Source organism: Mastomys coucha, unplaced genomic scaffold (genome assembly GCF_008632895.1).
Source record: "Mastomys coucha isolate ucsf_1 unplaced genomic scaffold, UCSF_Mcou_1 pScaffold12, whole genome shotgun sequence".
Lineage (NCBI taxonomy): Eukaryota > Metazoa > Chordata > Mammalia > Rodentia > Muridae > Mastomys > Mastomys coucha.
In genome coordinates this window covers 5,049,318-5,076,026 of record NW_022196894.1, presented here as the reverse complement: position 1 = coordinate 5,076,026, position 26,709 = coordinate 5,049,318, and the positions used below count along the sequence as shown (strand labels likewise).

General features: G+C 49.2%; 3 protein-coding genes across 11 annotated transcripts in view; 2 read left to right on the top strand and 1 right to left on the bottom strand.

Moving 5' to 3' along the window:
* Usp7 (ubiquitin specific peptidase 7) overlaps nt 1-6,853 on the top strand; it is a 66,525-nt gene extending 59,672 nt beyond the window's left edge. For all 4 annotated transcript variants that reach the window (XM_031362117.1, XM_031362125.1, XM_031362133.1 and 1 more), the window contains 11 exons: nt 364-464; nt 1,337-1,490; nt 1,986-2,053; nt 2,468-2,576; nt 2,667-2,744; nt 3,275-3,375; nt 4,099-4,198; nt 4,844-4,963; nt 5,094-5,165; nt 5,284-5,374; nt 5,598-6,853. In XM_031362117.1, the coding sequence (XP_031217977.1) occupies nt 364-464; nt 1,337-1,490; nt 1,986-2,053; nt 2,468-2,576; nt 2,667-2,744; nt 3,275-3,375; nt 4,099-4,198; nt 4,844-4,963; nt 5,094-5,165; nt 5,284-5,374; nt 5,598-5,704 (1,101 nt within the window). In that variant the 3' untranslated portion in view covers nt 5,705-6,853. The remainder of the gene's footprint in view (nt 1-363; nt 465-1,336; nt 1,491-1,985; nt 2,054-2,467; nt 2,577-2,666; nt 2,745-3,274; nt 3,376-4,098; nt 4,199-4,843; nt 4,964-5,093; nt 5,166-5,283; nt 5,375-5,597) is intronic.
* A 494-nt stretch (nt 6,854-7,347) lies between these two features.
* On the bottom strand, nt 7,348-16,367 carry Litafd (LITAF domain containing). 5 transcript variants are annotated; one of them, XM_031362220.1, is made up of 4 exons: nt 16,130-16,367; nt 14,192-14,305; nt 13,769-13,913; nt 7,348-7,596 (listed from the first exon to the last, which is right to left on the bottom strand). In XM_031362220.1, exons 1-4 carry the CDS (start codon nt 16,155-16,157, stop codon nt 7,395-7,397), a joined length of 489 nt encoding a protein of 162 aa, XP_031218080.1. In that variant the 5' UTR covers nt 16,158-16,367; the 3' UTR covers nt 7,348-7,394. The 5 variants fall into 5 exon arrangements, with proteins under 5 accessions (XP_031218080.1, XP_031218101.1, XP_031218086.1 ...); XM_031362241.1 differs by lacking the exon at nt 7,348-7,596 and adding an exon at nt 13,170-13,280 and having other exon boundaries at nt 16,130-16,357; XM_031362226.1 differs by lacking the exon at nt 7,348-7,596 and adding an exon at nt 13,175-13,322 and having other exon boundaries at nt 16,130-16,353.
* Nucleotides 16,313-26,709, top strand: part of Carhsp1 (calcium regulated heat stable protein 1) — a 20,058-nt gene continuing 9,661 nt past the window's right edge. Inside the window, exon 1 of one of the 2 annotated variants that reach the window (XM_031362190.1) lies at nt 16,313-16,554. The gene's annotated coding sequence lies outside the window, so the exon portion shown is untranslated. Of the gene's footprint in view, nt 16,555-24,671; nt 24,784-26,709 lie in introns of those variants that run through there. The other variant, XM_031362181.1, reaches the window with a different exon arrangement.

The window sequence follows — 26,709 nt, the reverse complement described above, 5'->3', positions numbered from 1 at the left end:
TGGGTAAGCCAGGTATGGGCGTATGAGTTTGGAGTTCTTGGTTCCTTGAGAAATTAAGGCTGGAATCCAGGGCCAGCCTAAAAAAAAAACAAGGAGACCCTGTCTCAGAAACTAAAATGCACCCAGCAGAGGCAGGCGGATTTCTGAGTTCAAGGCCATCGTGGTCTACAGAGTGAGTTCCAAGACAGCCAGGACTCTACAGAGAAACCCTGTCTCGGGGGGCGGGGGGGAAACAAAAAACTAAAATGCACAACATGTAGATGAGAAAGACTTGGATGTAGAGAAGGCATAAAAACAATAACAACAAAGAAATGTGGTCATAAAGGAAGTTCTTAAACATAACCATTTGCTCTCTTCCTGTAGGAAGTTAAGCCGAATTTAACAGAGAGAATTCAGGACTATGATGTGTCTCTTGATAAAGCCCTTGATGAGCTGATGGATGGTGACATCATAGTGTTTCAGAAGTATGTATCTTTAGAGGGTCCTCAGGGACAGTTGCTACTCTGGGCCAGGTTTTGGGATTGGGGACAGCAAGCATTGACCCTATTTAAAGTTCTCTTAGTGATACAGTGGCAAGTACCTGCAGTTGTAGAACGTGGGAGGTAGAGAGGCTGGAGGACCCAGGAGCTACATTGCAGGCTCTGAGATCTGAGGCTGTGAGAGCCTGTCTTCCAAGCCCAAGTTCTCTGATGTCCTACAAATGTCTGTAGGGGCCAAACTGAGACATCTTTATAAAGTACAGGTCCGTTTCCTTCTGTGAAAGTACTCGAGGTTGGCCTTCTTTAGAAGAGTCCTTCTCTGGCAACTCTTGGCTGCCAGCGTCCACACCTGTAGGTCTGTGCTGGGACACTAACAGCCTGATAGTGGACAGAAGCTTCAGGTGTGGGCTGCTAGTGAAGACCAGGCTAGGTGTACTGCTCTGCAGAGTAGCCTGTTTGTGGGGAGGTGTGCAGTTACCGAGTTAGCTGGCACTGAGTACCTTACTGTAGAACCTCAATCAACCTCTTTCATTTTTATGTGTAGGAATGTTTTGTCTGTTTGTGTCTACACAGTGTGCATGCCTGCTGCTGGTGGAAGCCAGTAGTGTGAATATCAAGATAGATCCCTTGGGAATAGAATTAAAGATGGCTGTGACTGTTACGTATGGGGCCCAGGTCCTCTGGGAGTGCTCTTAACCTCTGAGCCTCCTCTTCAGGCATACACTTGCCTTTCTTCTTGTGCCTTGTTACAAAGGTAGCTGAGGCAGGCTCCTTGTAGCTTCTGGTGAACGCAGTCTGTCTTCCATCGCACTGCTTACATGTGGTGTCACTATTGACATAGAGTTGTTCCTCCCCAGGGATGACCCAGAAAATGATAACAGTGAGCTACCCACTGCTAAAGAATATTTCAGAGATCTCTACCACCGAGTCGACGTCATCTTCTGTGACAAAACGATCCCCAATGACCCTGGATTTGTGGTCACATTATCAAATAGGATGAATTATTTTCAGGTATTGAACAGGCTCCTTGTGGCATCCGCCCTTCCATGAGGAAGACTGCCTTGAGACAGACTTTGAGTTTCAGGCCTCCTTATACTGCACAGCACGGAAGACCAACCTGGCCACGCCTCAGGGTGTGCTGAAACGCAGAAACGATGAATATGTCTAAAGAGATAAATACTATTTATATATTATCACATAAGTATAATGTGTAAATATAACTACATAGTTACTGATGCAACCTATTACATTATAGATACTTAAGAATTCAACTGAAAACCCTTGTTCAGACAGGTTACTTCCATAGTGACACATTTAAGAATGTTGTTTTTTTCTGGCTAATGGTAAATTTCTAGGGAATTTCAGTTCAGGTTAAATGTGAATATCTTTTTTTTCTTTTTTTTTCTTTTAAAGAAACTTAATAATAACCCCAAGACTTAGGTGCAAATGTCCAACCTTTCCTCAGAGCGCCAACCTCCCTCCTTCTGGTCTTTTTTTACTCCCTAGGTTGCAAAGACAGTTGCACAGAGGCTCAACACAGACCCCATGTTGCTGCAATTTTTCAAGTCTCAAGGGTAAGTGCGCCTCACTCTGGACGCTCACTGGCTGCTCCTTCCTGTGTGCTGAGTTCCACTAGGCATTGTGTGAACACATTTGACTACATAGTTCGCTGGGTCACCTGTAAATTTGAAATACAAGTATATTTCATCACTTCCGTCTTAACCACATGACCCAGAGGTGGTGCAGGAATTGTCCACCTCCTTTTGTGCTGGACTAGGTTGTTTAGCAGCTACAGAGACTTGTGTCTGCTCTGCCCTTTCACAGAGAGTATTTTTAAGGTCATGATGAGAGACTAACATGTGGGGAGCAGAAGTGGGCTAGGTAGGCACACAGCTTTCAGACAGTGCACACCCAACTGTGCTTTTGTTCTTAGTTGGTGTGTATTGTAGACCAGTAAACAGTTTATGCAGTGTGCTGTCTTCTTGCAGTTATAGGGACGGCCCTGGTAACCCTCTTAGGCATAATTACGAAGGTACTTTACGAGATCTTCTACAGTTCTTCAAGCCAAGACAACCTAAGAAACTTTACTATCAGCAAGTGAGTCCAAGTCAACATAACTGGGTAATAAAGGGAAGGCTTGGGTCTTCTTAGGAGTGTGTTTAAACAGATGTCTCTTTTTCTTAATAGCTTAAGATGAAAATCACAGACTTTGAGAACAGGAGAAGTTTTAAGTGTATATGGTTAAACAGCCAATTTAGGGAAGAGGTAAGCATTTTTGTCTAGTGTTACTGTTTCCCTTTCAGAGCTCTACAGCTGAGTATTTTCTTAGTGGGGGCATATGGTAGTGGCCTTTAAAAGCCAGCAGTAAGCATTGCTGAGCTAATAGAGCCCAAGCAGGAGCTTGAGGTGTCTTTATGGTGCCTTGGCCCAGCAAACGCTGTGCTATCCTCACACTGCTGCTGCAGCCTTGGCCTAACGTAACCTAAGAGCATCCTGCCAGGAATGTGCACACAGCCAGGCTGTGCTGCTCACTGTGCCACATCTGTCGAGAAAGATCCCACTCACCTGGCCAGACCATTTTATCATCATCTATTGACCAGTCTCCTGATGCTGAGAACAGGAGTGCTCTCTCGGGGTGGGCCAGGGCTTGACTCAGAAACATCTGAAGCTCCTCCTACGGTGACTGGATCCACTGAGAGTGGGCCTCTCCCACCTTGAGCTAGTGAAGTTATTGGGGTTTGTTGCAGCAGAAGTCTGTTTTCTTTAAGGATTTGTAACACACTGTCATCACCTAGGAAATAACACTATACCCAGACAAGCATGGCTGTGTCCGGGACCTGTTAGAAGAATGTAAAAAAGCTGTGGAGCTCGGTGACAAAGCATCAGGGAGACTTAGGCAAGTATCTCCTGAGCTGCAGGAGGGTGGCGCAACTCTGAAACCAAACATCCCCATTCTTCTGCAGTTGCTGTCTTGCAGAGCCCCAGCTCATCTCCCAGCTTCTCCTCATCTGTTAACCATAGTAAATAGGTGTGGTGCCTGTAGCAAAGGAACAGCAGGATTCCAAGACAATTTGCGTGTCCATATATCTTGGGTGGTTGAGCATACCCTGTGCAGATGGTAGTGATTCTGCCTTTCTTTCTTTTTTTCCTTTTTTTCCTTTTTGGTTTTTCAAGACAGGGTTTCTCTGTGTAGCCCTGGCTGTCCCAGAACTCACTCTGTAGACCAGGCTGACCTCGAACTCAGAAATCCACCTGCCTCTGCCTCCCAAGTGTTGGGATTAAGGCATGCGCCATCACTGCCCAGTGATTCTGCTTTTCTAAGTCTTGTGTATTTCTATGGTTTTGCCTTTATGGATGTTTCAAAGACAGGTGGCCTTGGGATTGACTGGTGGGTTCTCCAAATGCTTTCTTAGAGATTTTTGTAGCAGCAGGCAGGACTCTGGTTACTGCTGAGCCTGCCGCTCTCCTGTATTGTACTCAGTCACTAGAGTATGGTAGAGACCGCATCCAGGCGTGTGTGGTGGTGTCCACCTGGAGCTCCTCTTCTGAGCTCCATCATGCCCACTCTCGTGTCCTTAAATGACATAAACACTTCATTGCTCCATTTTTCTTCTTTTAGGCTGCTAGAAATTGTGAGCTACAAAATTATTGGTGTGCATCAAGAAGATGAACTGTTAGAATGCTTATCCCCTGCAACAAGTCGGACTTTTAGAATAGAGGTAACTGTAACTGTCACCTTGCTGGCCTCGGACCCAGCTTGTGGGCGCCACCATGGCATCTGCTCTGCACACAAAGTAGCTTCAGTTGTTAGTCCATCCATTTTCAGAGTTATTCGAGGTTAATGTCCTTCCAGTCTTTAAAAAGGCTGCAGTGTGAAAAAATTTACATAGCATAGAATAATGAACCACTGCCTAGTGTGTACATGGTGAGGCTGAGCATGGTTGCTTTGTGCAGCCGTTGGCACGCAGAACCTGTCCACCCCAAACCACTGCTGCCTGCCTTTTCATCCTGCTACCCTAAGGGAAATTATATGGGTTTGTCTTAAAATTCATTGAGTCCAGGTGTGGTGGAACACATGTGCTGCATGCATGTCCAGAACAGGTGTCAGATCTGCTGTTGTCACAGATGTTGTGATCCACTGTGGGTTGTGGGAATGACTAGCCACTGTACAGGCACAGCTCCTGCTGGACCGTCCTGGCCACTCCTATCTACCTACCCCAGGCAGTTCCTGTCACCTCCGGGGAGTGCCAGTGTGGAGGACGCGTACCTACCAGGGGCCATCTGTATCTAAATGGGAGTATACCCCATTGAGTGTCAGGTTAGACTTTAAACTTAAAATCTTTGTGTTTAAAATGTGTCTCCAGGAAATACCTTTGGACCAGGTAGATATAGATAAGGAAAACGAGATGCTAATCACAGTGGCACATTTCCACAAAGAGGTGTTTGGGACGTTTGGAATTCCATTTTTGCTGAGGATACACCAGGTAAGAGTCGAAAGGTCTGGGCATCTCCTGTCAGAACCCTGAGCCTTCAAATGCCTTGCTGGTCTCAGCTGCTTGCACAGACAACCCTGGCTTTGGCATCAAGCACATCATCCTTTCCTTGTCTTCCCAGGGTGAGCATTTCCGAGAAGTGATGAAGCGGATTCAGAGTCTGCTGGACATCCAGGAGAAGGAATTTGAAAAGGTGTGTGCTCTTGAGAGCCTGGCTCCACCTCAGAGACTAGCACTGAGCCCACGGGAGGCAGCCAAGCCGCTGTGCTGGCAGCAGGAGATAATTGGGGAGTTTTGCTTGTGTTTTCCAGTTTAAATTTGCAATTGTCATGATGGGCCGGCATCAGTACATCAATGAAGATGAGTATGAAGTGAATTTGAAGGACTTTGAGCCACAACCTGGTAAGAGGCTCTCAGGAGAGGCTGTCGTTTGCACTGTAGGTCTTGGAACTATACAGCCATTGGGAGGCATAGCCCTGGGATCAGGTCACAGGTCTGTGTCCCATGGTGCTCTGTTGAGGCTGAGGCCGTGGAGACTGTGGCTCATAGTCTCTGTGGGTACTTGTGGCTCTAGTGGCTACTCAAGAGCCTCGGTCTTAATGGCTTGTTTTTTTGTCCCTGCCAGGTAACATGTCTCATCCTCGGCCTTGGCTAGGGCTTGACCACTTCAACAAAGCCCCAAAGAGGAGTCGCTATACTTACCTAGAAAAGGCAATTAAAATCCACAACTGACTTCCTTCCCGTGTCCAAGGCAAGGGACAGTGCGTGGGTGTGTGCCCTTTTTAACAGCCGTAGGACTCTGGTGCACGTGCACTCTACCCGAAGTCTCCAGCAAGAGGATTTGCTGCTGGTGTTATTTTATTTTGTTGAGGCTGTTCAGTTTGGCTTCTCTGTATCTATTGACTGCCCTTTTTGAGCAAAATGAAGGTGTTTTTGTAAAGCTTGGATGCCAATGAGAGTTATTTTATGGTAACCACAATGCAAGGCAACCATCAGCATCATGGGAGAGGAGGTTCCTAGGATGTGAGTCCCTGGCAGAAGGCATCTGGTTGGCGCAGGCAGCTTGGCCACCAGCCCTGCTCATGAGCAGGCTCGCCCGATTTCTTCCTTCAGTTAGACTTTCAGTGACCTGTGTGCATCTGTAAAGGCCAACCAGAGAAAGCAGCCCTAATCAATAGCACTCTCCTTCACCATGTGCCATGCTGGCCCTTCCTGGGGTTCCTCCCTCAGCTGCCTGGACTCTTCTTAATAACCGTCTCTCTTTGTCAGCTAGTACTGTTCGGCAGCCCATTCACAAAGTGGATGCACTGAATACGGTCCTGGCAGTTAGGGGTCTTTTTATACACTGAGAACATTGTCAGATACAATTAAGGTTTATTCTGTTGCCCATTGGCAAACATAATGATCTGAGCAGGTGAAAAGTCACTCTAGGCTTCTGTGAGGACAGAGTGGATGAGTGACAAAGGAGAGAGCCTTTTAGCAAGAGCGCATGCTCGCTAGTGGTTAGTAAGCTGTTGACTTTGTAAAAAAGATAAAATAAAAAAGGAAAAATGGAAAATGAAATTGTATATTTAATGAATAAAACCTGTACAATTTGGCCTGGGAGGAGGTCGTTTCTGTGGGGTGAGTGCAAGTGGACCTGGCCGACTGGGACACTGCGGAGCTTTATTTGAGTCCTCTCCTTGTTTCCCTTTTTGTTGGAGCTAATGCCAGCTGCGTGTCTAGTTTGGAGTGCAAATAGAAGGAGCAAGCCACACTTGTTTCCCACCCCCCAGTACTTCTGTTTGTTTCTGTAGCAGCAGTGTACACCACTTCTCCTGTATATTGCCTTTTTGCTGGAAAATGTTGTATGTTGAATAAAATTTTCTATAAAAATTATAATCCAGTGACTGCTGTGGAAGCCGAGGGTGAGCGTGCTCTCTCTGGAAAGAGGCCTGGGAGCTTTGCATTGAGCCAGGGTTTCAGCCGCCATGTGTTCTTCTCACCTAGCTTTTTTTCTTTGGGTGGAAGTTTTTATTTTCTTTTTGAGACATGGTTTTGCTGTATAGGCCTGAAGCTTACTATGTAGACCAGGCTGATCTTGAACGCACAAAGATGTACCTGCCTCCGCTTCCCAAGTGTTGGGTTTAAAGGTGTGAACTCACTCCTGGCTTCCCATTGGAGCTTGAGTAGTAAGGGTTTGTAAGGTGTAGTGTGGTGACACAGGCCTATAATCCTAGCATTTAGAAAGCTGATGGAGGAGCGTCAAATCAACCTGTGCTACACAGACCCTGACAAGAATTTGAAATGTAGCTGACGGCAGAGAACTTGGCTAGTATGTGCAAGGCACTGGGCTTCATCCCCAGTATCTAAGGAAAAATGCAAGGGTCCTCAGGCGGGATTCATGCATGTATTTTATTGAGACTGAGGAAGTGCAGGGTCTCTAGATGAGGTGTCCAGGGGAGGCCTGGTGTGCCGTGGGGTTACCTCTGGTCTCCTGGTTCTGAGCCGGTCTGTAGCCCCACTTCCTTTCTCTGTTGCAGTATGAATTGTGTGCCTTCTGATAACTTGTTGTATACAGATCAGCCGGGAAAGTAGCACATGGTGGGGACCAGGTGGGCCTCGATCCTACGAGGCCCTTTGGCCTGCAAATGAGAAGCTACAGGTAGTTACAGGCAAGACAATGAGGGCTGCTCACCCAATGTTGGCCTTTGAACCCCAAGGTGTTCCTGTTCAGGGTTTGTTGGGGTTGCTTAGACTTAGATACCCACAATTTCTATTCTCCCTTAAATATTAAATGACTATTTTTCAAATAACTTCTTGTAGTGTTTCTTGTGTGCCGCATTCATTTTTCCGTTCCTTCCCAGCTCTCAAAATGCCGAGTCTTGAGTTCATTTTCCTGATTTGGGGGAAGGTAGAAGTAGATTTCTACTTCTAAATTTAAGTATTACTAAAAGGTAAGAATCGTTGTCTTCCAACCTGCTCACTGAATCCCCTGAATTCCCACCTCATCTTTTTGCTCTGTGGCCCGTGGGTGTTGGTATAGGGAGGGGAGTGTGACCTTGGTGAGGGCTTGCAGCCTTGGTGGCTGTGTGATTCTGCTCAGGATGTGAAGCTGGGATGGTTGTGCAGATCAAAGTGGAAGCACAGAGATGAGTTCAAAGCCATCCCTGGCTATGCAGAAGGGTCTGGGACATCCAAGCTAAAAAAGCAGGAACATAACCATCAGTCATGGGCCTATGGGGTTGTCTTCAACAGTAGAGCTCTTGAATGTGCGGGTTCATAGCCAGGCCGTGTCTCAGGTCTCCCTGTGGCTCATTAGAGACCCCTCCCTCCTTTGACAGAGCATTGATTGAGCCAGCTATCCCTGTGACCAGAACATCTGGCAAGAAGAAAGACGAGTGTTTTCCAGCTATTTGTTGGAGTAAATGTGCAGTTATATTTGATCAAGATGAGCCTGTTAATCCCTGGTAGGGTGGTGATCCCAGGGGTGAGACTAGTCTGGGCTACACACCCGGGCTCAAAGTAAAAACCAAGTCTGGTTGTGTTACCTGGGGAAAAGGTGTGGCCCTGCCTGGGATGGGAGTCTGTGGAAGCTGATCAGAGACAAAGGTCAGGTGCTTTTGTAGGGATTGGGGCTGTCTTCAGGTGTGGAGTCTTCAGCATGCTGTCCCTTTCCCAACCCTGTGCTATTAGACAGGAGCTGCCCCTGTGGCAGAATGCTTTGTCTCCACTCTCCACTGCAATTTCTGGCTGCCTGTGGCTGCTCAGCACCAGGAATGGGGCTCAATTCCTAAGGGAAGGGACTTTAATCTGTTCCATATGGTCTTGTGTGAACAGGAACAGGTGTCACAGCCATAGCCTAGTGTCCCCACTGACGATCGGTTTGCTCCTGGGGGCTGCTGAGCTGCAGTTCTTAACAACCTGTTGACTTGAAGGAAGCCCGGGAGCGTCTATTTCCCGCGTAGACAAAAAGCTCCATCAGGACCAAGACTCCCTGTGTGTCCTTTAGTTTTGCTGTTGGTGGACATGGATTGAGACCTGCAAGCTGGGATCCTCTGCTTTGAGAACATTCTGAGGGCAGAATTGTGGGTATGATAGTCTCTGTCCCTGTCAGGGGTAGATGGCAGGGTCCCAGCTTGTACCTTCAACCAGGGGTACATATTTGGAGAGCAGACCCCAAAAGCCCCTACAGTCTCTGAGGTGAGCTCACCTGGCCCTTCCTGCCAGCCAGGATACTGGGCTCAGCTTTTCAGAATCTGGCTTGCAGTAGGCAGAGAAAGTGAGGAGGTTGGGGTACCTTTAGGTTCATCTCTGCTGAGGGACAGGTCAGCCTTCCAGCTAAGTGGCAAGGACAGGCGCCAAGGGCACACATCAAAGGCTGTCAGACTGCTCTCCCTGGCTGGCCCCAGGCTAGCTGGAGGGCAGATTTTCAGGGTGGACCTGCTGGGCAGGGCTGGCAGCAGTAGGCTGGGAGTGGGCCCAGAAGCCTGCCATGGTGGCTGCTGATACCACAGCCATGGCACACCACACCTACCTGTCTGCTCCAGCGATAAGGCAGACCCAGAGGGTGGGGTGGCTAGACGTGAAGCCTGACCACCACCATCAGCACCATCCTTTTAAGCCGTCACCGCTGACTACACAGCAGCTGGACCCTGGGCATCAGCCTCGATGCTGAGTCAAGCAGACCCTTCAAACAGCTGTTGCACTGTGGGTTGTGGGTGTTCAGTGGAGTGTCTTCCACTTTGTATGATATGGGCAAGCCTGGGGTCTGTGTGTTGGGGGTGGGGAGCTGTCACAGCCTGGGCAGAACCTGGAAGTGTGGAGTTGACAACTGAGACACTCCTGCCTGGACCTGTCTAGGAATACAAGTCAAAGCCAACATGTTTCGCAGGGACGGGGGAGGGAGGGTTGCAGGTGAGCAGTTGAAGGTAAAAAAGGTTCGTCAATGCGGGACAGTGGTGGCACATGCCTTTAATCCCAGCACTTGGAAGGCAGAGGCAGGCGGATTTCTGAGTTCAAGGACAGCCAGGGCTACACAAAAAAACCCTGTCTCGGAAAAAACAAAAAACAAAAACAAAAAAAGAAAGAAAAAACCAAAGAATTCATCGGGGTCTCAAGACAAGGCTTGCTTTCTGTCTGAGGCCCATGCTGACTTGGCCTGGCGTGATAGTGGGATCTGGTGTCAGGCCTATTTTCATGCATTTAAGGCTCACAATTCTGAAGTTAAGTTTCCCAGCATTCCCTCCATTGCAGGAGGTAAACAGGCTTGGGGGTGGGGAACACCTCAGGTCTGGAGAGTTGTCTGCCTTGAGCTTTCAGGTTTCTGGGAATCTCTGCTTGGAATGCTTGATAGCAGATGCTTTCATCCCACCAAACCTCTAGCCCACCCACAAATGCACCTACTCACAAGTGTACCTTTTATATCAAGCTAATACAGGGGGCTGGCTGCCCATGCTTTGTCACCAGACCACCTGGGGCTGGGTGTGTACCTCTGTCGGATGGTGTGATACTGCCCTCCCATGGTGAGTTTGGGTATTGCAGGAAACCCCAGCACAGATCAGTGGCCTGTGTGCCTCATGTGTCTGTAATTTCCCATGTCCCCCTTTCTCTTATTCAGATGTTTTACTCAATTCTCTAACCCCTCTCTCTTCATATGATGATAGCTATGCCAATATAGTTTGTTTTCCGAAATTAAATGGAGCTCCAGTGTTGTAGCACACACTTGTCAAACCAGTGGTCAAGAGACTGAATCAGGAGGATGGTGAGTTCTAGGCCTGCCTGAAGTACATAGGAAGCTCAAGGCCAGTCTAGGCAATTTAGTGAAGTCCCCTCCTCAGTATGAAGAGGAGGGTTTGTTTGGCTTGTAACTCAGTGGTAGAGTGCTTGCCTGCCATACATGAAGCCCCGGCTTCAATTCTCAGCATTTCAGACAAACACAAAAACTTAAACATTCTGAAATTGGATTTCCCCACACCTCCTTCCTCATCTTGCCCCTAATGCTCCTCATTTTACTCAGAATTCTCATCCACATGACAGTTTGAGGTCTTTTAACAACCACTTCCTGCTGGGCAGTGTTGGCGCACACCTTTAATCCCAGCACTTGGGAGGCAGAGGCAGGCAGATTTCTGAGTTCGAGGCCAGCCTGGTCTACAGAGTGAGTTCCAGGACAGCCAGGGCTACACAGAGAAACCGTCTTGAAAAACCAAAACAAAGAACAAACAACAAAAATGACCCAACGACTTACGTCCTGTTGGCTTCTGTACACTTTAACCCAGGAAAGGAGCCCATTCCAGAAAAGGGCTCGGCAGGGCTCTTCCTTTCCCAGCTTCTCTTGTAGCCTCTCCCTAAATTTCTGTTGGGTCATAGAGGTGTCAGGCTAAACCATAGTCCCAGGCTCATATGTCTGCCTGGAAAAGGGACTGCAAGGATGGGCTATCCTGGGGTGCATAGGCAGGAAGCACCACAGATGGCCTCAGGTCAGCTTATATTGAAAGAGTATCATCTGTGAGTTCTGGGGTAGTGACTGTTGGGAGCTTCTTTTCCTAGTGCTATGAGAAACTACTCTTGACAAGAAGACCGCAAGGGGGAAGGGGTCATTTTAGCTCCCAGGTTATGGTGGGGAAGTGAAGGAGGCGGCAGCTTGAAAGTCACGATACCCACAATCAGGAAGCAGAGATGGATAACTGCGTGCTACAGCCCGGCTCTCTTAAAGTTTAGGATCCCAGGCAGGGAATGGTGCTTCGCACAGAGAGAGGGCAGATCCTTCTGCCTCCATAACTATAATCCCACCCCAGCCCTATCCCAGGCAAGGTTTGTTGCCTAGACAAGTCTGGATCTCATCAAGTAGACAACAACAGCAACAGTTTGTTTTTGTTTTTTAAGGAGACAGGCATTTATGTAACTAAAGCTGGCAATACCCGTCCCAGGCTCCCAAATAACTGTTGAATTCTTGTGCATGTCAGCTGCATCATCCTGTCTGTTAGCCACAGGTGAGGCTGGTGAGGGATGTAGGGAGCAGCCGATGTGCAACAGGTGGAGGGGAAGAGACTGGGTGAGTAGAAGGGCAGGCTGCACTGGAGGCCATCAGGGGAGAGGAGGTAGCCAGACCCTCCCCATACACCCACTCCTGCAGGAGAGGGCTCTCAAGACCCTGTGAGGTCCCCCCATTTGTCTTTGTGTGTTTGCACATATGCAGGTATACCTGTGTAGGTGTTGATGTACATATATGCACATGCATGTGGAGGATCATCGTCAAACCTGCCTTACTCATTTAGGCAAGGTCTTCAAACCCAGAGCTTGCTGAAATGGCTAGTCTCACTATCTAAGAGCTTGCTCTGGGGAGCCTCTTTCTGGGACTTATGAGGCTGGAATTACCGGTGTGCCACCCCGCCCAGCCAGCACTTGTGTGAGTTCTGGGGATCCAAACTCTGGTCCTCACTCTGTAGGATATAGGTGGGATTAAATTACAGAGCCATCTTCCCATGCCAACATGATGGCTTTGCTGGCTGCCCGAGGCATCGAGGGGAAAAGGCTTTGGAGCTGCTGGAGGGGAGGGCAGTGGCCTAGAGAGATGGGTGAAGGGAGCTTGAGCAAGACAGGACAAAGCAGGCTGAGGAAAGCTGCTAGGAAGCCAGAGGACATCTGCAGCTCACGGGGCTAGTCTGTCAGATTGCAGAGACCCACAGTGGACAAAGGACCATGTTCTTTTGGCATTGCACTTAGTGACGGGGGCACTGGTCCCTGGGGGAGCAGGTGTGAACCTGGATGTGGGTTGGGGGCTTATACAGCTGAGGTGTGGCTAACAGGTTTTCCCAAAGTGGCAGAAGCTGGAGCTGATAGGGAGAGGCTAGGAAATAGGTAGCTTGTCTGATGGAGCTGTGGCATCTATAGTCAGAGGAGGCTTGTGTGCCACCGCCTCAGGAAGATACCAGCCAGCACATGCTGTGACCCAGGTACCATCTGTGGTACATGGACAGAACAGAGGAGAGTGGAGGGTGTTTTCACTCACTCACCACTACCTGACACACACACACACATACACACAAATACACAAATACAAATACATACATGCATACACACATATATACACACATATACACATACATATACATATACATGCATACATACATATACACACATACATACACACATATATACATACATGCATGCATGCATACATCTACACATACATTCATACACATATACACATACATACATATATACACACTGATGTTGCTTTATTGCTGTTTATAGTCTAAGTCCCAGGCGACGGTAGTAGAAGAGCTCATGATGGCACACGGGGCAGGAGTGGGTGACATCCATGAGGCTGTGCACGCAGAAGGGGAGGAGGCAGCAGCCCAGGAAGCACCTGCAGCCTCAGAAGCAGTATATGTTCATCTGAGCTCCCCGTGCGGTCCTGCACCCTCCTCACACCTGAGCTGGGTCCCCATATGGTTCTGCACCCTCCTCACACCTGAGCTGGGTCCCCGGGCGGTCCTCCACCCTCACCACACTTCTGGGTAGATCTCAATTCTTTGGGCGCAGTTCTTCAGAGCTGGACTGAGGGCTATATGAGCCCTCTATTTCTTGGCAGTAGCAGTGATGGCAACCTGTGTGGAGCCACTTGCCCTGCAGGTGGGGATTGTCCACCTCAGCCCCATCTATTGCTTCAGCCACCTAGCCAGAGGGCAGACTCCCCTGAGAGAAGAAACACAACCCATTCTGGGACCTCCCTTTATCTCCTAGCTCTCTCTGTACTCAGCTGTCTCCAGCTGCATCTGTCCCACCCCATCTCTAGTGGTCCCCACTACTTACCCAAACACAAAGAGGCCACTGCACAGCAGCCAGGTGAGGAGGCCTGGGACAGGGGTTGTCACTGTCACGATATGGTTCCCACAGTAGGGACATTGGGTCTGCATTGGCACAGTAGTTGTCACATGAGGCATGCCAGTGAACAGTCCTGAGGAACAGGGGCAGGGAAGATGGGTCAGATCAGAGTGAGCTCCAGGTCAGCCAGGGCTACATGGAGAAACCCTGTCTCCAGAACCAAACATTAAAAACCCCCACCAAGTTCACAAAGAAGGGAAGATGTCTCAGAAAGTCTTGGTATGTATGGCACCAGCTCATGCGAGCAGTGTGAGGCCCAGGTTTACCAGAGAAGGTGCTCTCTGCTTGGTGACTGGCTTTCTGGGAGCCTGAATGTGAGACACAGGGAGGAGAGGCAGCCTCCTTCCTTACCTGTTTGGACTGTCGGTGGGATTTGGGTGTACATGGAGTATACTCCGGGTGATCTTGGTCCTCTTGTTCTAGGAGGGTAATGAAGAGGTGGTGTCTCCCCAGACTGCTCAAAGCCTGGAATCGAGAAGCAAGGCCCCGGGCTCAGTCACCATGTGGCTGCCACTGCTATCATGAGCTAAGTTGCCCACAGTTATATATATTTGGAGGTGGAGGGACCAGGATTTGAACTTGGGCACTTCTGCCTCCACTTATGCCCTCCTTGTCCACAGGGGAAGTGCTAGAGGTCTGAGATGCTGCCTAGCTCAGGGCTATTTGGCCACACTGTGCCAGGCAGGAAACATGGTTCACCAACTCATCAATGAAGCATCGGTCAAATATTGCAGGCAGGGAGGCTCAGAAAGGTTGAACCTTGCATGAAGTCACTCAGTAAATAAATATTAGAGACCAGGTAGGTTTCTGACTAAAGGCGAGGGACCTAACTCAGCGTGGGCTCTGAAGTCAGGATAGTTAAGTTTCATGTGTGTATATGTAGCTCTGATGCTTTTTGTAGCAGGAAGTTGAGGCAAGATGCATGTCCCCAGGCTCACTCTCTGCCTCGGCCTGTACCCCATGCCCAGTTTATGTAGTGCTGACAAACCCAGGGCTTGCTGCATGCTAAGTTCTCTATCAACTGACTGAGTTGCATCTCCAGGTTTACTTTTTAAGTTCAAATCTCATTTAGGCTGGCCTGAAACTTACATCTTCCTCCCTCAGTGCCTGGAGTGCTGAGATTTCTGGTATAAGCTACCACCCCAAACTAAACACCATGTTTTTGTTTCTGTTTTTTGTTGTTGTTATTGTTGTTGTTTTGTTTTTGAGACAGGGTTTCTCTGTGTAGCCCTGGCTGTCCTGAAACTTGATCTATAGACCAGGTTGGTCTCCAGCTCACAGAGATCACATAGCTCCTCCTGCCTCTGTCTTCCAAATTGCTGGATTTAAAGGTATGGCTTTTTTTTTTTTTTTTTTTTAAAGCCACCATGACCTGGGATAGACAGGAAAATTCCCAGAGTACAACCTTTAGGTTTGCAGGTGACCTGGGCTTGATCACCAATGGCTTGACCCCATTTCTTGCAGGAGCTAGTAGTTAATAGTGCGTCTCGAACCTTTCTGCTCAGAGCTTCCCCTCAGAGCTAACTTGCATGACTTCCCCTTACAACTTTCTCTACAGTCTCCTTCCAGAGCAGTACCAAGTAGAACAGGCAGCCCCTGACCATGTAGCCCTCCTGTCTCCACTTTGAGGACTGTGTGTGTGTGTGTGTGTGTCAGTTTTTAGGCTTTCCTTACAGAGAAGAAACTAAACGTCAGAAATGAAGCACATGTGGCCAGTACTAGATTCAACCCATCTCAAGCTGGGGCAGGGTACAGCTGAATAACCCTGGGCCTGTTTTATTTCATTTTGTTTTATTTTATTTGAGATAGAGTTTTTCTATGTAGTCTTGGGACTCAATTATGTAGACAGAGATCTGCCTGCTTCTGCCTCCCGAGTGCTGGGATTAACTGTGTGTGCCACTACATTCTGGACTCTCTTGACCAGAAACATGTAGTCAGTAGGAATTCCAAAGAGGAAACAGTTCAGAGGTGGGTCAGACACCTTCCTTGGCCACCCCAGAATATAGGCAGCTCCACCTCCTGGCCCTGCCCTGGCCTGTGTGCCATACCACCTGGAGGGTGTATTCATGTGGGAGCCATTAGTATTGCTTGGCAGATTCCGTGTGATGCTTTGGGAGAGAGAGTGGGATGCTGGAGGCCTAACTTGCCCATTGTCCCTACCAGGTCAGCTGGTCAGCAGGGGTCAGTGAGACTCAGGGGAGGGGATGGGATCAGCCCCAAGACCAGCACATTGTCCCTCCCACCTCTTCTTTCCTCAAGCTCTCGCTCAACCCGAATGAAGTCCCTCACCATAGTTATTGTTCTCTTGTGGTGCCATGAGAGTCCTTTGTTTCAGAAGTATGGGTTCCAGGTTCTAAGTGGACAGGCTTCTGGTTCCAGCAGTTCCCTTGGAGAGGCCCCGCTGGGGAGAAAGGAGGGCTCTTACATCTGCCACAGCCATTGTGATGTCTTTGATGCACAAAGCATAGGATCTTGTGTCTACTTCCCTCTGGAGCGGGTGCCTGCCTAGGACTCAGCTTAAAGGACTCTTCCAGACCCACTACTGCCCCGTTCCCAACAGCAGATTGGAGCTTTGTGATCTGGGTAGGGAGACCAGCTAAGACACAGTGGTGTGAGTCATGGAGGCACCCATCACCACCAGTGTCCTTTGAGTTAGAATGTAGAGAAACATGGACCCAGGCTTGTGTGAAGTCTTCACAGCACTTCAGGCTGAGGTAGGAGGATGGAAAATTCAAAGCCATTCTGGGGTGCATACTGAGTTCTTATCAGAGAGAGAGAGAGGGAGGGAGGGAGAGGGGGGGGAGAGAGAGGGGAAGGGAGAGAGAGGGGGAGGGAGAGAGAGGGAGAGAGAGAGAGGGAGAGAGAGAGAGAGGGAGGGAGGGAGGGAGGGAGAGAGGGAGGGAGGGAAGGAGGGAGAATAGAAGAAATACGGGGAGCACATCCAGAGTTAACTTTGGCTGACTTCTTGCTTGTAATTAATCAAGAAGGAGTCTGCCGACATCTGTCTGTTTTTAGTTAAGATGTGCGTGCATTATACCTGCCCAAGTTTTTCCACTCCTGGCCAAGTTCCCCAACTTATGCATACATCCTTGAGAGACTGTTCAAGCCCAGAGGAACAGGGCTTAGTCAAACATAGATAGCGTGTACTCACCAGGTAAGCATTTGTGGTCATTGTTTAACCCCCTGGAATTGGTCATACTTTGTGTTGCTTGCCTTTAAAAGACACTGAGAAAATACACTTGCTGCTGGTGTGGTATTGGCCTGCAACCCTCCCATCTCTGTCTCTTGAATCTTCTTTCTGCCTTTCCTATAATCATTTTCATTCCCCCAGTCATATATACATACATACATACATATATACACACACACATACACATATGCCGATAAGCCCAGAGCTTGACAAGTGGAGACAGGAGGATCACTTTAAATATGAGATCAAAGCCAAGCTGGGTTGAGTCTTAATAGTGGGTTCCATGTCAGCCTGAACTACACACAAACTTTTGTCTCAAAACAACAACAAAAACAGTCTTAGTTTATAGAGTAATTGCCTAGCACAAAGCCAGGGGTTTGACCCTCAGCACTACATAAGCTAGATGTGGTGACACATGCCTATAAACCAGCCCCAGAGAGGTGGAGGTGGGAAGATCAGGGGTTCAAGGTCATCTTCAACTGCATAGTGGGTTCAAGCCCAGCTTAGGCTATAGGAGACACTGTCTCAATAAATAAATAAATAAATAAATAAATAAATAAATAAATAAATAAAATCTGTCCACACGGCCTACACCTACATACTCGCAAATCTGTGTGTGCCTTCTCTGAGTCCAGTCAGCCTCCCCTGCTTGTTTAGCTCTCGGAATCCAGGGAGAACTTACCTCTCCTTACCTCTGTTCCTCACCTTTCATCTGTAGGATGGATATAATTGTAACCTTGTAGAGGTTTTGTATGTTTGTAAGCTAGGGCTTGAACTTGCCCTGTAGCCTAGGCTGGCCAGGCACTCACAGTCTTCCTGAGCGCACAAGCCCTTCTTCTCACTGACTCTGGCTGCTCTCAAAGTGGCACCACACCCAGCATTCCCAGTGCTGGGAATCCACCCAGGGCTTTGTACATTCGAAGCAAGTGCTCTACCCACTGAGCTACATCTCCAGCATGGGCAGTTGGCCAATGCCCAGCCATCTTTTGCTATAAGGAACTTAAGCACCCAAAAACATGAGTGGTAGTGGTCATGGAAGTAATCCATCTCAGGTGCCTGGAGACAGCTGTGTGACAGTGCTGAAGAGGGTGGGATTAAGGTGGAAGGGCTGCGCTCACTGCACAATCATTTCAGTATCTCTGCACATCTGAATATTGTAAATTAGGTTTAAAGTTAACATACAAAGTGAATGGGCATTTGAAGTTCATGTTGTTGCTAGACAGGGCTCAAACTTGTTATGCAGCTGAAAGTGATGAACTCTTATCTCCCTGCTTTTGCTTCCTAAGTGCTGGGATTATGGGTGTACACCACCACAACTGGTTCTATGAGACTGGAACCCAGGGTCTTGTGCACATCCATTGTCCTTAGTTTCACTTCTGTTGCTGTGATAAAACACCCTGACAACAGCAACTTAAAAAGGCAGGGTTTATTTTAGCTTCAAGTTCAAGAGATGTTCCACCATGGCAGAGAGGTCAGGGTGGCTTGAACCAGCTGGTCAGGTCACCTCTACAATGAGGAGCATTGAGACCTGCTATGATGCCCAGCTCTTTGTGTCTGCAGCTCAGGATCTTGCCAGGGCATGGTTGCCACCCACTGTGGGCAGGACTTTTGACCCCAGTCAAGTCAATCAAGATAATTTCCCATGGGAATGCTCAGAGACCATTCTATCAGATGATTCTAGATCTGGTCTCATTGACAATACTAACCACTACATTTAGCCAAACGTTCTGCCAAATGAGCTACAGCTCTAGCCTTTGAGTATTTTATGACAATAAAAAATTGTTTAATTTAAATAAATAATTGAGAAAACAAAAACAATGGAAACAACAACAAATAAAACTAGTAGGATGTCAGTTTTGTTTTGTTTTGTTTTGTTTTGGTTTTTTGAGACAGGGTTTCTCTGTGTAGCCTGGCTGTCCTGGAACTCACTCTGTAGACCAGGCTGGCCTCGAACTCAGAAATCCAACTGCCTCTGCCTCCCAAGTGCTGGGATTAAAGGTGTGCGCCACCACCGCCTGGCAGTTTTGTTGTTTTGTTTTGTTTTGCTTTTTGTTTTTGAGACAGGGTTTCTCTGTGTAGCCCTGGCTGTCCTGAAACTCCCTCTCTAGACCAGGCTGACCTTAAACTCAGAGGTCCTCCTGATTGTGCCTCCTGAGTGCTCGAATTAAAGGTATGTGCCACCACTGCCAGCTGGATGCCAGGTTTTTCATTCATTTGTTTTGTTTTAGACAGAGTCTTGTGGAGCCCAGGCTTCCCTTGATTTGTACCAATCTTCCTGTCTCAGCCTCTGAGTGCTGAATTACATTTTTTGACTCTGTAGCATGATTGCCTGAGCTCCAGGATAGACCACCTAGACTTCCTCTTGAAGGGAACGAGTCAGGGAGGCCATTCAGTTTCTTCTCTTAAGTTAACTTGGGCATATAAGCCTAGTGGTGGAGGTAGATATGGGTTGAATGTGAATGAATGAATGAATGAATGAATGAATGAATGGATGGATGGATGGATGAATAGAAATGCGATACATACTCCTCTCATCAAAGCATGCCACATTCGGCCTGGAGTCCCCTGGATGCCATGGTCTGAGGTCGAGGGTTCTTGTGTCCACTGGAATGTGGCCTCTTGGGATAGAAATAGGGCTGCCTGCTCTAAGGATCCTGTTCCTGACACAGGGTCTCATAGATCTCAGGCTGGCCTTAAACACAGAGATTACAGGCGAGTCAGCATTCTTGGTTTTGTGTAGTGCTGGGGATCTATCCCAGGGCTTCATGAATGCTATGCAAGTACCCTATATGCAAGTACCCTACTGTCTGAGCTAGATCCAGTGCAAGGATTTTGAGGATCTCATTCCCTCTGACATAGGCTTGGGTTTCATGAGATGGGTATGAACTGGGAAGTATGAATGAACTATGGAATTATGAATGGAGGGTGCGCCCTGACAATTCTAACCCTCACCACCAGGGGGAGCATCAGCATGCCATAAAACAGCCTAGGGCTCCCGTTTGCCTTGATGGTAATTCCCTCTCTCATCCAGTAACCCCCAGACCAGGCTGTGAGAGGTAAGGAGTCATAAGAGGGGTCGAGAAGCCAGCCCAGTGTCATGAGCTAGCTCTCAGCCTGCTAAGACTGCTTAACCTCATCATCTCCCAGCCTTCTCATTCTTTCTCACAGAAGGGCCCAGTACAGGCTGGGGAATGAGAAAGGAGGACTCCAGAAAGTGCTATGACCTTTTCACAGGGCACACTGTGTGGACTGGGTATAGGAGGGGCTACAGAAGGTCAGGGAGGACTTCCCTGTGGAGCACCAATGAGATGGCTCAGCATGGGGAAAATACCATTTAGCCCAGAGCAAGCACTGGGTCTCTTTAGAGGAGAGAACAGTAATGACTAGAGGGGAGACGCCTTCGAAGTCTGCGGAAGAGTTCCAGCAGAGATCGTCAAGGCTCTAAAATGAGCCGAGGCATAGCAGTGCATGCACGTCTTTAATCCCAGCACCCAGGCAGAGGCAAGCAGATCTCCATGAGTTTGTGAGCCTGGTAGTTATCAGCAAGTTCTAGACCTGCCAGGGCTGCATGGACTGGGGCTCTGTTCTTTGGTGACATGTTGCCTTGCAAAGGGCTAAGGACAGGTAGGTGACCACCTCGGAGGAAGTGGCGCCAACAGAGAAAAGGTGATTTGTCTCCCAGGTGTGTGTGTTGTGTGTTGGGGGGAGGCTTTGTTCTCAATGGCTTGGGGAAGTCATACTTTGGTGCATCCTAGGGGCCCACATTCAACTCCTGATGTGAGGACTGACCGGAGAGGTGCACAAAATCAATACCGTGTGCAACAAGGAAGGTGTAACGGCCTGGGGCATAATAAAGCTCAGAACCTGGTAGCCACAGTTCATCCTAGGATCACACTGCGGAGTGTATCAAATGTAGTTGAAAAAGCAGTAGGGGTTGGCCAGATGGTTTAGCAAGTAAAGGGGCTTGTGGCCAAGCCCTACAACTTGAATTCAATCCCTGGCCACATATGCCCACTCACATAACACACAAAAATGTAATAAATAGCAAATCACCACCATCATCTTTGGGGGAATCAGACTGGCTATGTGTCAGCACCTGCCTACACACGGTGTGTCACAGTGCAAACACTGTACCGGGGCTGATCACACTCTTCCTCTTGCATATGAAGAGCCTCAGGAGACCAGATTCCCCCACCTGCCACCTGTCCCCTGTTCCTGCCTTCACTCAGCTAGACTGGACCCTCTTCACCCTGATCACCAGATTCTTCAAGAGATGTGCTGCCTTTAAAATAATCAGAGAGACTCAGGCATGATGGCATATGCCTGTGATCCTGACGTATAGGAGGCTGGATCAACAGGCTCACAAGTTTGAGGTCATCCTTAGCTACTGAACTGATAAGGCCAGCCCGGGCTCTATGAGACCCTGTCTCAAATAGAGGCTCAGAGTGAAGGCACTCCCACGTAAGCCTGGTAACCTGGTTCAATCCCTGGAGCCCATGTAAAGATGGGATTGTTCTCTACCCTCCAGAGCATGTGTGGTTTGCGCACCCACCACCAATCTCTCTCTCCTCCCTCTCATATACACATACACACAAAATTTGAGGAATGCTAGGCATGGTGGTATTTGCTTGCAACCTCAGTACTCAGGATGCTGGGGCAGAAGGATTGTTTTGAGTTTCAGGTCAGGAAAATCAGAAATTCCAGCTCATCCCCAGTTATATAGTGAGTTTGAAGCTAATATGGATCACATGGAGCTCCATCTTATAAAAATAAAAAAGCCTGCCTATTCTGCAATTGGTGCCTGGGTTCACAGGACCCAGAGGGTGGAAGACTGACTCCTTGTCATGGGTCCCACATCATGGATGTGGTGCTGTTCCGAAACATCTCAGCTTAGCTGGCCCCAACCTCCCTGGAAAATCCAAAAATTGTCTTGAATATCAAGTTCAGAATTAGAGGTAAAAACTGGTGGGATCCAGTTAGGTAGGGTCCAGCCTTGTACAGGTCCTTAGTCCCACAGATACAAGTGTGGGAGAAGTGTGGGGAGCCTAGTCTGTAGGCCCCAAGCTTGCTCCTCATCCCTGGCCACGCACCTCAGAGATAGAGCCCCTCATCAGGAGGAACTACCCCACCCCCGACCTTGTGCCTCACACTTTGTTCAAATGCCCCCTAGAGGGTAGTGTTGGGCCATGAACGGGGGTCGGGGGGAAGAGGAGCATGAACTGAGAAATGGAGGTCTAGATCCCCTTTCTTGGATATCCCCGAGACTCTGTTCAGTGTTCTGCAGGACCTGCCTAGTGTTTATCCAAAGTCTCTGTCCTCTGGGGTGGAGACAAGCTGGGTGCTTATTGCATGTACCAACGTCTAGTACAAAGTCTGGCATAAAGTGACATAGGCCAGAACATCTGGGGAGAAATGGCCTAGTGGGTTACAGTGCATGCTCTGCAGGCAACAGATCTGAGTGGGAATCCTCAGCGCCTACAAAACTAGCCAGGCATGGCTGTCCATACTTGCAACCCCGGGAACTGGGGTTGAGATAAGTGAATCCTGAGAGCTTGCTGATGAGCTAAAATGGCAAGATTCTAGATTAGTAAGAGACCTGCTGCAAAGCGGTAAGGAAGACAGAATGTCCAACCTGGCACTGAACATCTAGAGGATTCTGGGAGAGCTGCTGGTCTTTGGTCCAGACCGGAAGGTGGAAGATGCTAGGTTCTGACGTCCATGAAGGATGGCGGAAGCAGCTACAGCAACAGTGCAGATGCACCCGCCATGGAGACAGGAGAGCAAGCTGGCAAAACCCAAAAAGGTTTTACTGCTACCTCCAGTTAGGTTGGCCCTTCTCATTTCAATTTCCCTAGCCAAGAAGATGTGCACAGAGACTTGTCTCTTAGGTGACTGCAGATCCAGTAGAGGTGACAACAATGATTAATAATCATACCGGGTCACAGAAGACTCTGCCTCAAAAACAAATAAACTGACCACCACTGGGTCTGGCAAAGCTTGTGTGACTATATACTTCAATCTCTTGGGCACATATCTGGGGGTGAGATAACATTTACTATTACATCTGCCTTTTTTTTTTCTTCCTGAACAGTGACTGTACCATTTTCTAGTCACCCTGCCAGAGGACAGTAGGAGCCCTTTTCCTTTTCTGAGGAATTGAAAAACCTCAATGGTTTTGATGGCTCAGCATGCCCTAGGATGGGGTTAGACGGTCTCAGCAGGGATGAGATATCTCTTGGAAGCCTGGGGACCTGCTGCCTATCACACCTATAGGAAACCCCTTTCCCATACCTAGGAAATAGGAACCTGACCTTGGGTCACACAGAAGGCCTGCTTCCTATGTTGCCATGGAGATAGATCACAGCATCTCTCTGTGCCTCCGTTTCCTTTTCTGTAAATTGGAAGAAACCCCATTTACCTCCACAGATAAAGTCTTAAGGGTTTCTATTGCTGCGATTAAAACACCATTGATCAAAAAGCAAACTGGGGAGAAAGAGGTTTATTTGGCTTACACTTCCATGTTTCTGTTAATTATTGAAAGAAGTTAAGACAGGAACAGGGCAGGAGCTGATAGAGGCCATGGAGGACAGCTGCTTACTGGTTTGCTCCTCATGGCTTACTCAGCCTGCTTTTTAATAGAACCTAAGACCACCAACTCAGGGATGGCTCCACCCACAGTGAGCTGGGCTCCTCCCTTATTGACCACTAATTGAAAAAATGTCCTATGGTTGGATCTCATGGAGGCATTTCCTCAACTGAGGCTCCTGTCTCTAGGATGACTCTAACTTGTGTCAGGTTGACACACAAAACCAGCCAGTACATAAAGCTTCAGGGTTTCAGAAAAAATAAAAATTGAAAGGGGAGCTGGCGAGATGGCTCAGCAGGTAAGAGCACTGACTGCTCTTCCGAAGGTCCTGAGTTTGGATCCCAGCAACCACATGGTGGCCCACTACCACCTGTAATGAGATCTGACGCCCTCTTCTGGTGCGTCTGAAGACAGCTACAGTGAATTACTGAGCGATCGGCTGCAGCGAGGGGGCCCGCAGCGAGGGGGCCCGCAGCGAGTTCAATTCCCAGCAACCACATGATGGCTCACTGCTATCTGTACAGCTACAGTGTACTCATACACATAAAATAAATAAATCTTTAAAAATTTTTTGAAAAAAAGGTGGGGTTAGTGCCCACACCCATCTCAAATCCATTAGGGAGACTGAGGCTAGCCTGTCTCAAAATCAGCCCACGAAGAATGAATCAATGAGACAATAGAAAACGAACAAAACAACTCTTCTCTCTTGTTTCTATGTTTCTCTTTCTGTCTCTCGCCTTTCTTCTATCTCGTAATTCTTGAAAAAAAAAAAGGCGCTCTCTTATCTCGAGTCAAGGGCAGGTTGGGGCCGGACTTGTGCTGGGGCGTGGCAGGCACGGCGTGCCGAGACCCGATTGTGCCACTTTCCCGGGCACCAGGCCGGCACTGGGCGCCCGCAGACCCGCGTTGGGCGGGGAGAACACCTCCTGCCCCTGCCAAGTCCCGTCTTCGCCCCCGGGGCATCAACACAAAGGTCCCGTGGCAGCAGCTGCGACGCGCTCCTCCTTCCCGGCTGGACCAGTCCAGGCTCCGGGCCGCGCGTCCATTGGCCAGGAGCTCAAAGGGGCGGGGTCCCGCACTCCGCCCTGCCCCGCGGCCACGCCCCCAGCCCCCGCTCTATTCTTGCAGTCGAAGCGCGGCAGCTGAAGGAGTCGGACGTGTCGCCCGGTAAGCGGCTGGTCCCGCGACCCTAGGGAAGGGTGTGTTGGTGTGCGGGATCCCGGGAGCGGCGGGGATGGGGCCGAGTCCTGCTGTGCTCTTTTGCTTCCCCTCTGTGGAGCTTTATCGTTCTCCAGCTCCGTGATGGTCTCTCCCAACCCTCCCCGGGACGTGCTCCAGTCGCCCGGGCTAGTTTGGGGAGCGCGGGTTACTCATCGTCCCTAAGGGGAGACGGGTGGGTGTGGCCACGGCAGCGATCCTTGTCTGACTTTGGTTAAGTACTTCTCGCTGGGCCACCTGTTTTTGGAGTGTAGGCGGCGCGCCCTTCCCCTGTGCTTTCTGGCGGGCTGGAGGTGCAGGGAACTCGCGGCTAGAGGAAGGCGGAGCTGTCCCCGACGGCTGGGCCTCGCCAGCTGCACGCTGGGCGGCGGGACTGCCAGGCCCGGAGAGGGGGAACCGCCCTGACCCCTCGCGGTTGGCTGCTTGTAGGGAGGAGGAGCGACTGGGAGCGCTCGCTTGGTGTTTGCATCAGGATGGGGGCCTTAGGGCACAGAGGAAAACTTCACCCGCGCTGGCGGCCCTGTTTACAGGCCGGAAACGCAAGGTTGGGCTTTGATTTTTGTTTAAAAAGCCAGGCTGTGAGCTCAGTTTTCTGGTGTTGCAGTTTAGGTCTGTGCAGGGTGAACTATAGATTCCCCCCTTCTCCTGCAGGGCCTGGATTCTGAGAGGTGGAGAATCTCCTCTTTGCAAAATAGGAGACCCCCCTCCCCAATCCCCGCCGTCTGGAATATATAAATAACCTTTTCTGCCAGAAAGGGGTGTATGCAGGAATAGAGGGAGCTGGCTGACCTAAGTGTCTGACCGTTCTGTTACTTCTTGGTGCTTTTAGTATGTTCTCCAAGCTGAGGGAGAGTATGAAAAAGAAGTGGTTCATCAAAGCAGTAGCGGTGGGTTATCCTGCAGCCTCAGCCCTGGGGAGGTAAAGACGGTTCAGGTTCATTCTTGGCTCCACAATTAGTTCAAGGCCAGCTGCTGTAAATAAGTTCCTTCTAATTCTCAGCATTGGGGAGGCCAAGACAGAACTGTCCCTCAAAACACCAAACCACCGAAAAACATGAATTTAAAATTGGTTCCCAAATCTGTGTCCCATGTTCCTGTTCTTTGTCCTGTTAGGCTCAAACTTTTTCACAGGGCCCTCTCTAGCTGCTTTGTGACTCTGACTAGTCAGTGTCTCTAAGTGACTCTTAACCCTCAGTTCAGCCATTCCCTGCTCTGGGACAGGGGTCTCCTCAGAGTCTGGCCTCCCTCCACCATCTCCTCTTGGGTGACAGCCTGGTTGGCACTGTGTGCCCTGACACCACCTCACCCTCCAGGGTGACCATGAGCTGAGTTGCGATCAGAGTAAGCTGAATTCGGCCCAGCCTAGGGTAGGGGAAACTGGCTTTCTTAGTCCTGCTGAATGCAAAGGGAAGATATTGAGGTTTGTGCCTCAATATCTGGCAGCTGTGGGAGGGGAGGGTTCTTCCCATGGCCCTAGTGTGACTATGCACACCGTCGGGCCACTATTGTTAAGCCCATCTTCTGCTCTGCAGTGTGGCTGGCACTGCCTCAATATAGCCTTGAGCTATTGGGATTTTCGAGGTCCTAGTCAAACTGAGGCAGGGAACTAGTGGGTCTAGGAGAAGATGGGAAACAATCAGGCTGGGAAGTGAGCAGAACTGGGGTGGGGGGGGACAATTCAGGGCTAGGTTTGGTGGAGAACAGAGGTCCCCTTAGCCTGCCCCATGGGATGATGTTATTGGAGGGGACTGCTTTGGGTTTCTGGACTCTAATCTGGAGCTTCCAGCTTCCTGGCAGTTGAGGGCGAGGTTTCCCAGCTGGGCTACTGGAGGGAACTGGGTAGTCTCCTAATCCTCTTCTCTGTTCTGTGGCTCC

What these genes read in the sequence shown, in the direction of transcription:
- Litafd (XM_031362220.1), bottom strand. Translation starts at nt 16,157, where the DNA reads ATGGCACCACAAGAGAACAATAACTATG. An exon ending in CCCACCGACAGTCCAAACAG is followed by an intron (nt 13,914 to 14,191) that starts GTAAGGAAGGAG and finishes CCTGTTCCTCAG; the next exon opens with GACTGTTCACTGGCATGCCT. An exon ending in AGTGGCCTCTTTGTGTTTGG is followed by an intron (nt 7,597 to 13,768) that starts GTAAGTAGTGGG and finishes TCTCATTTGCAG; the next exon opens with GCCAAAGGGCCTCGTAGGAT.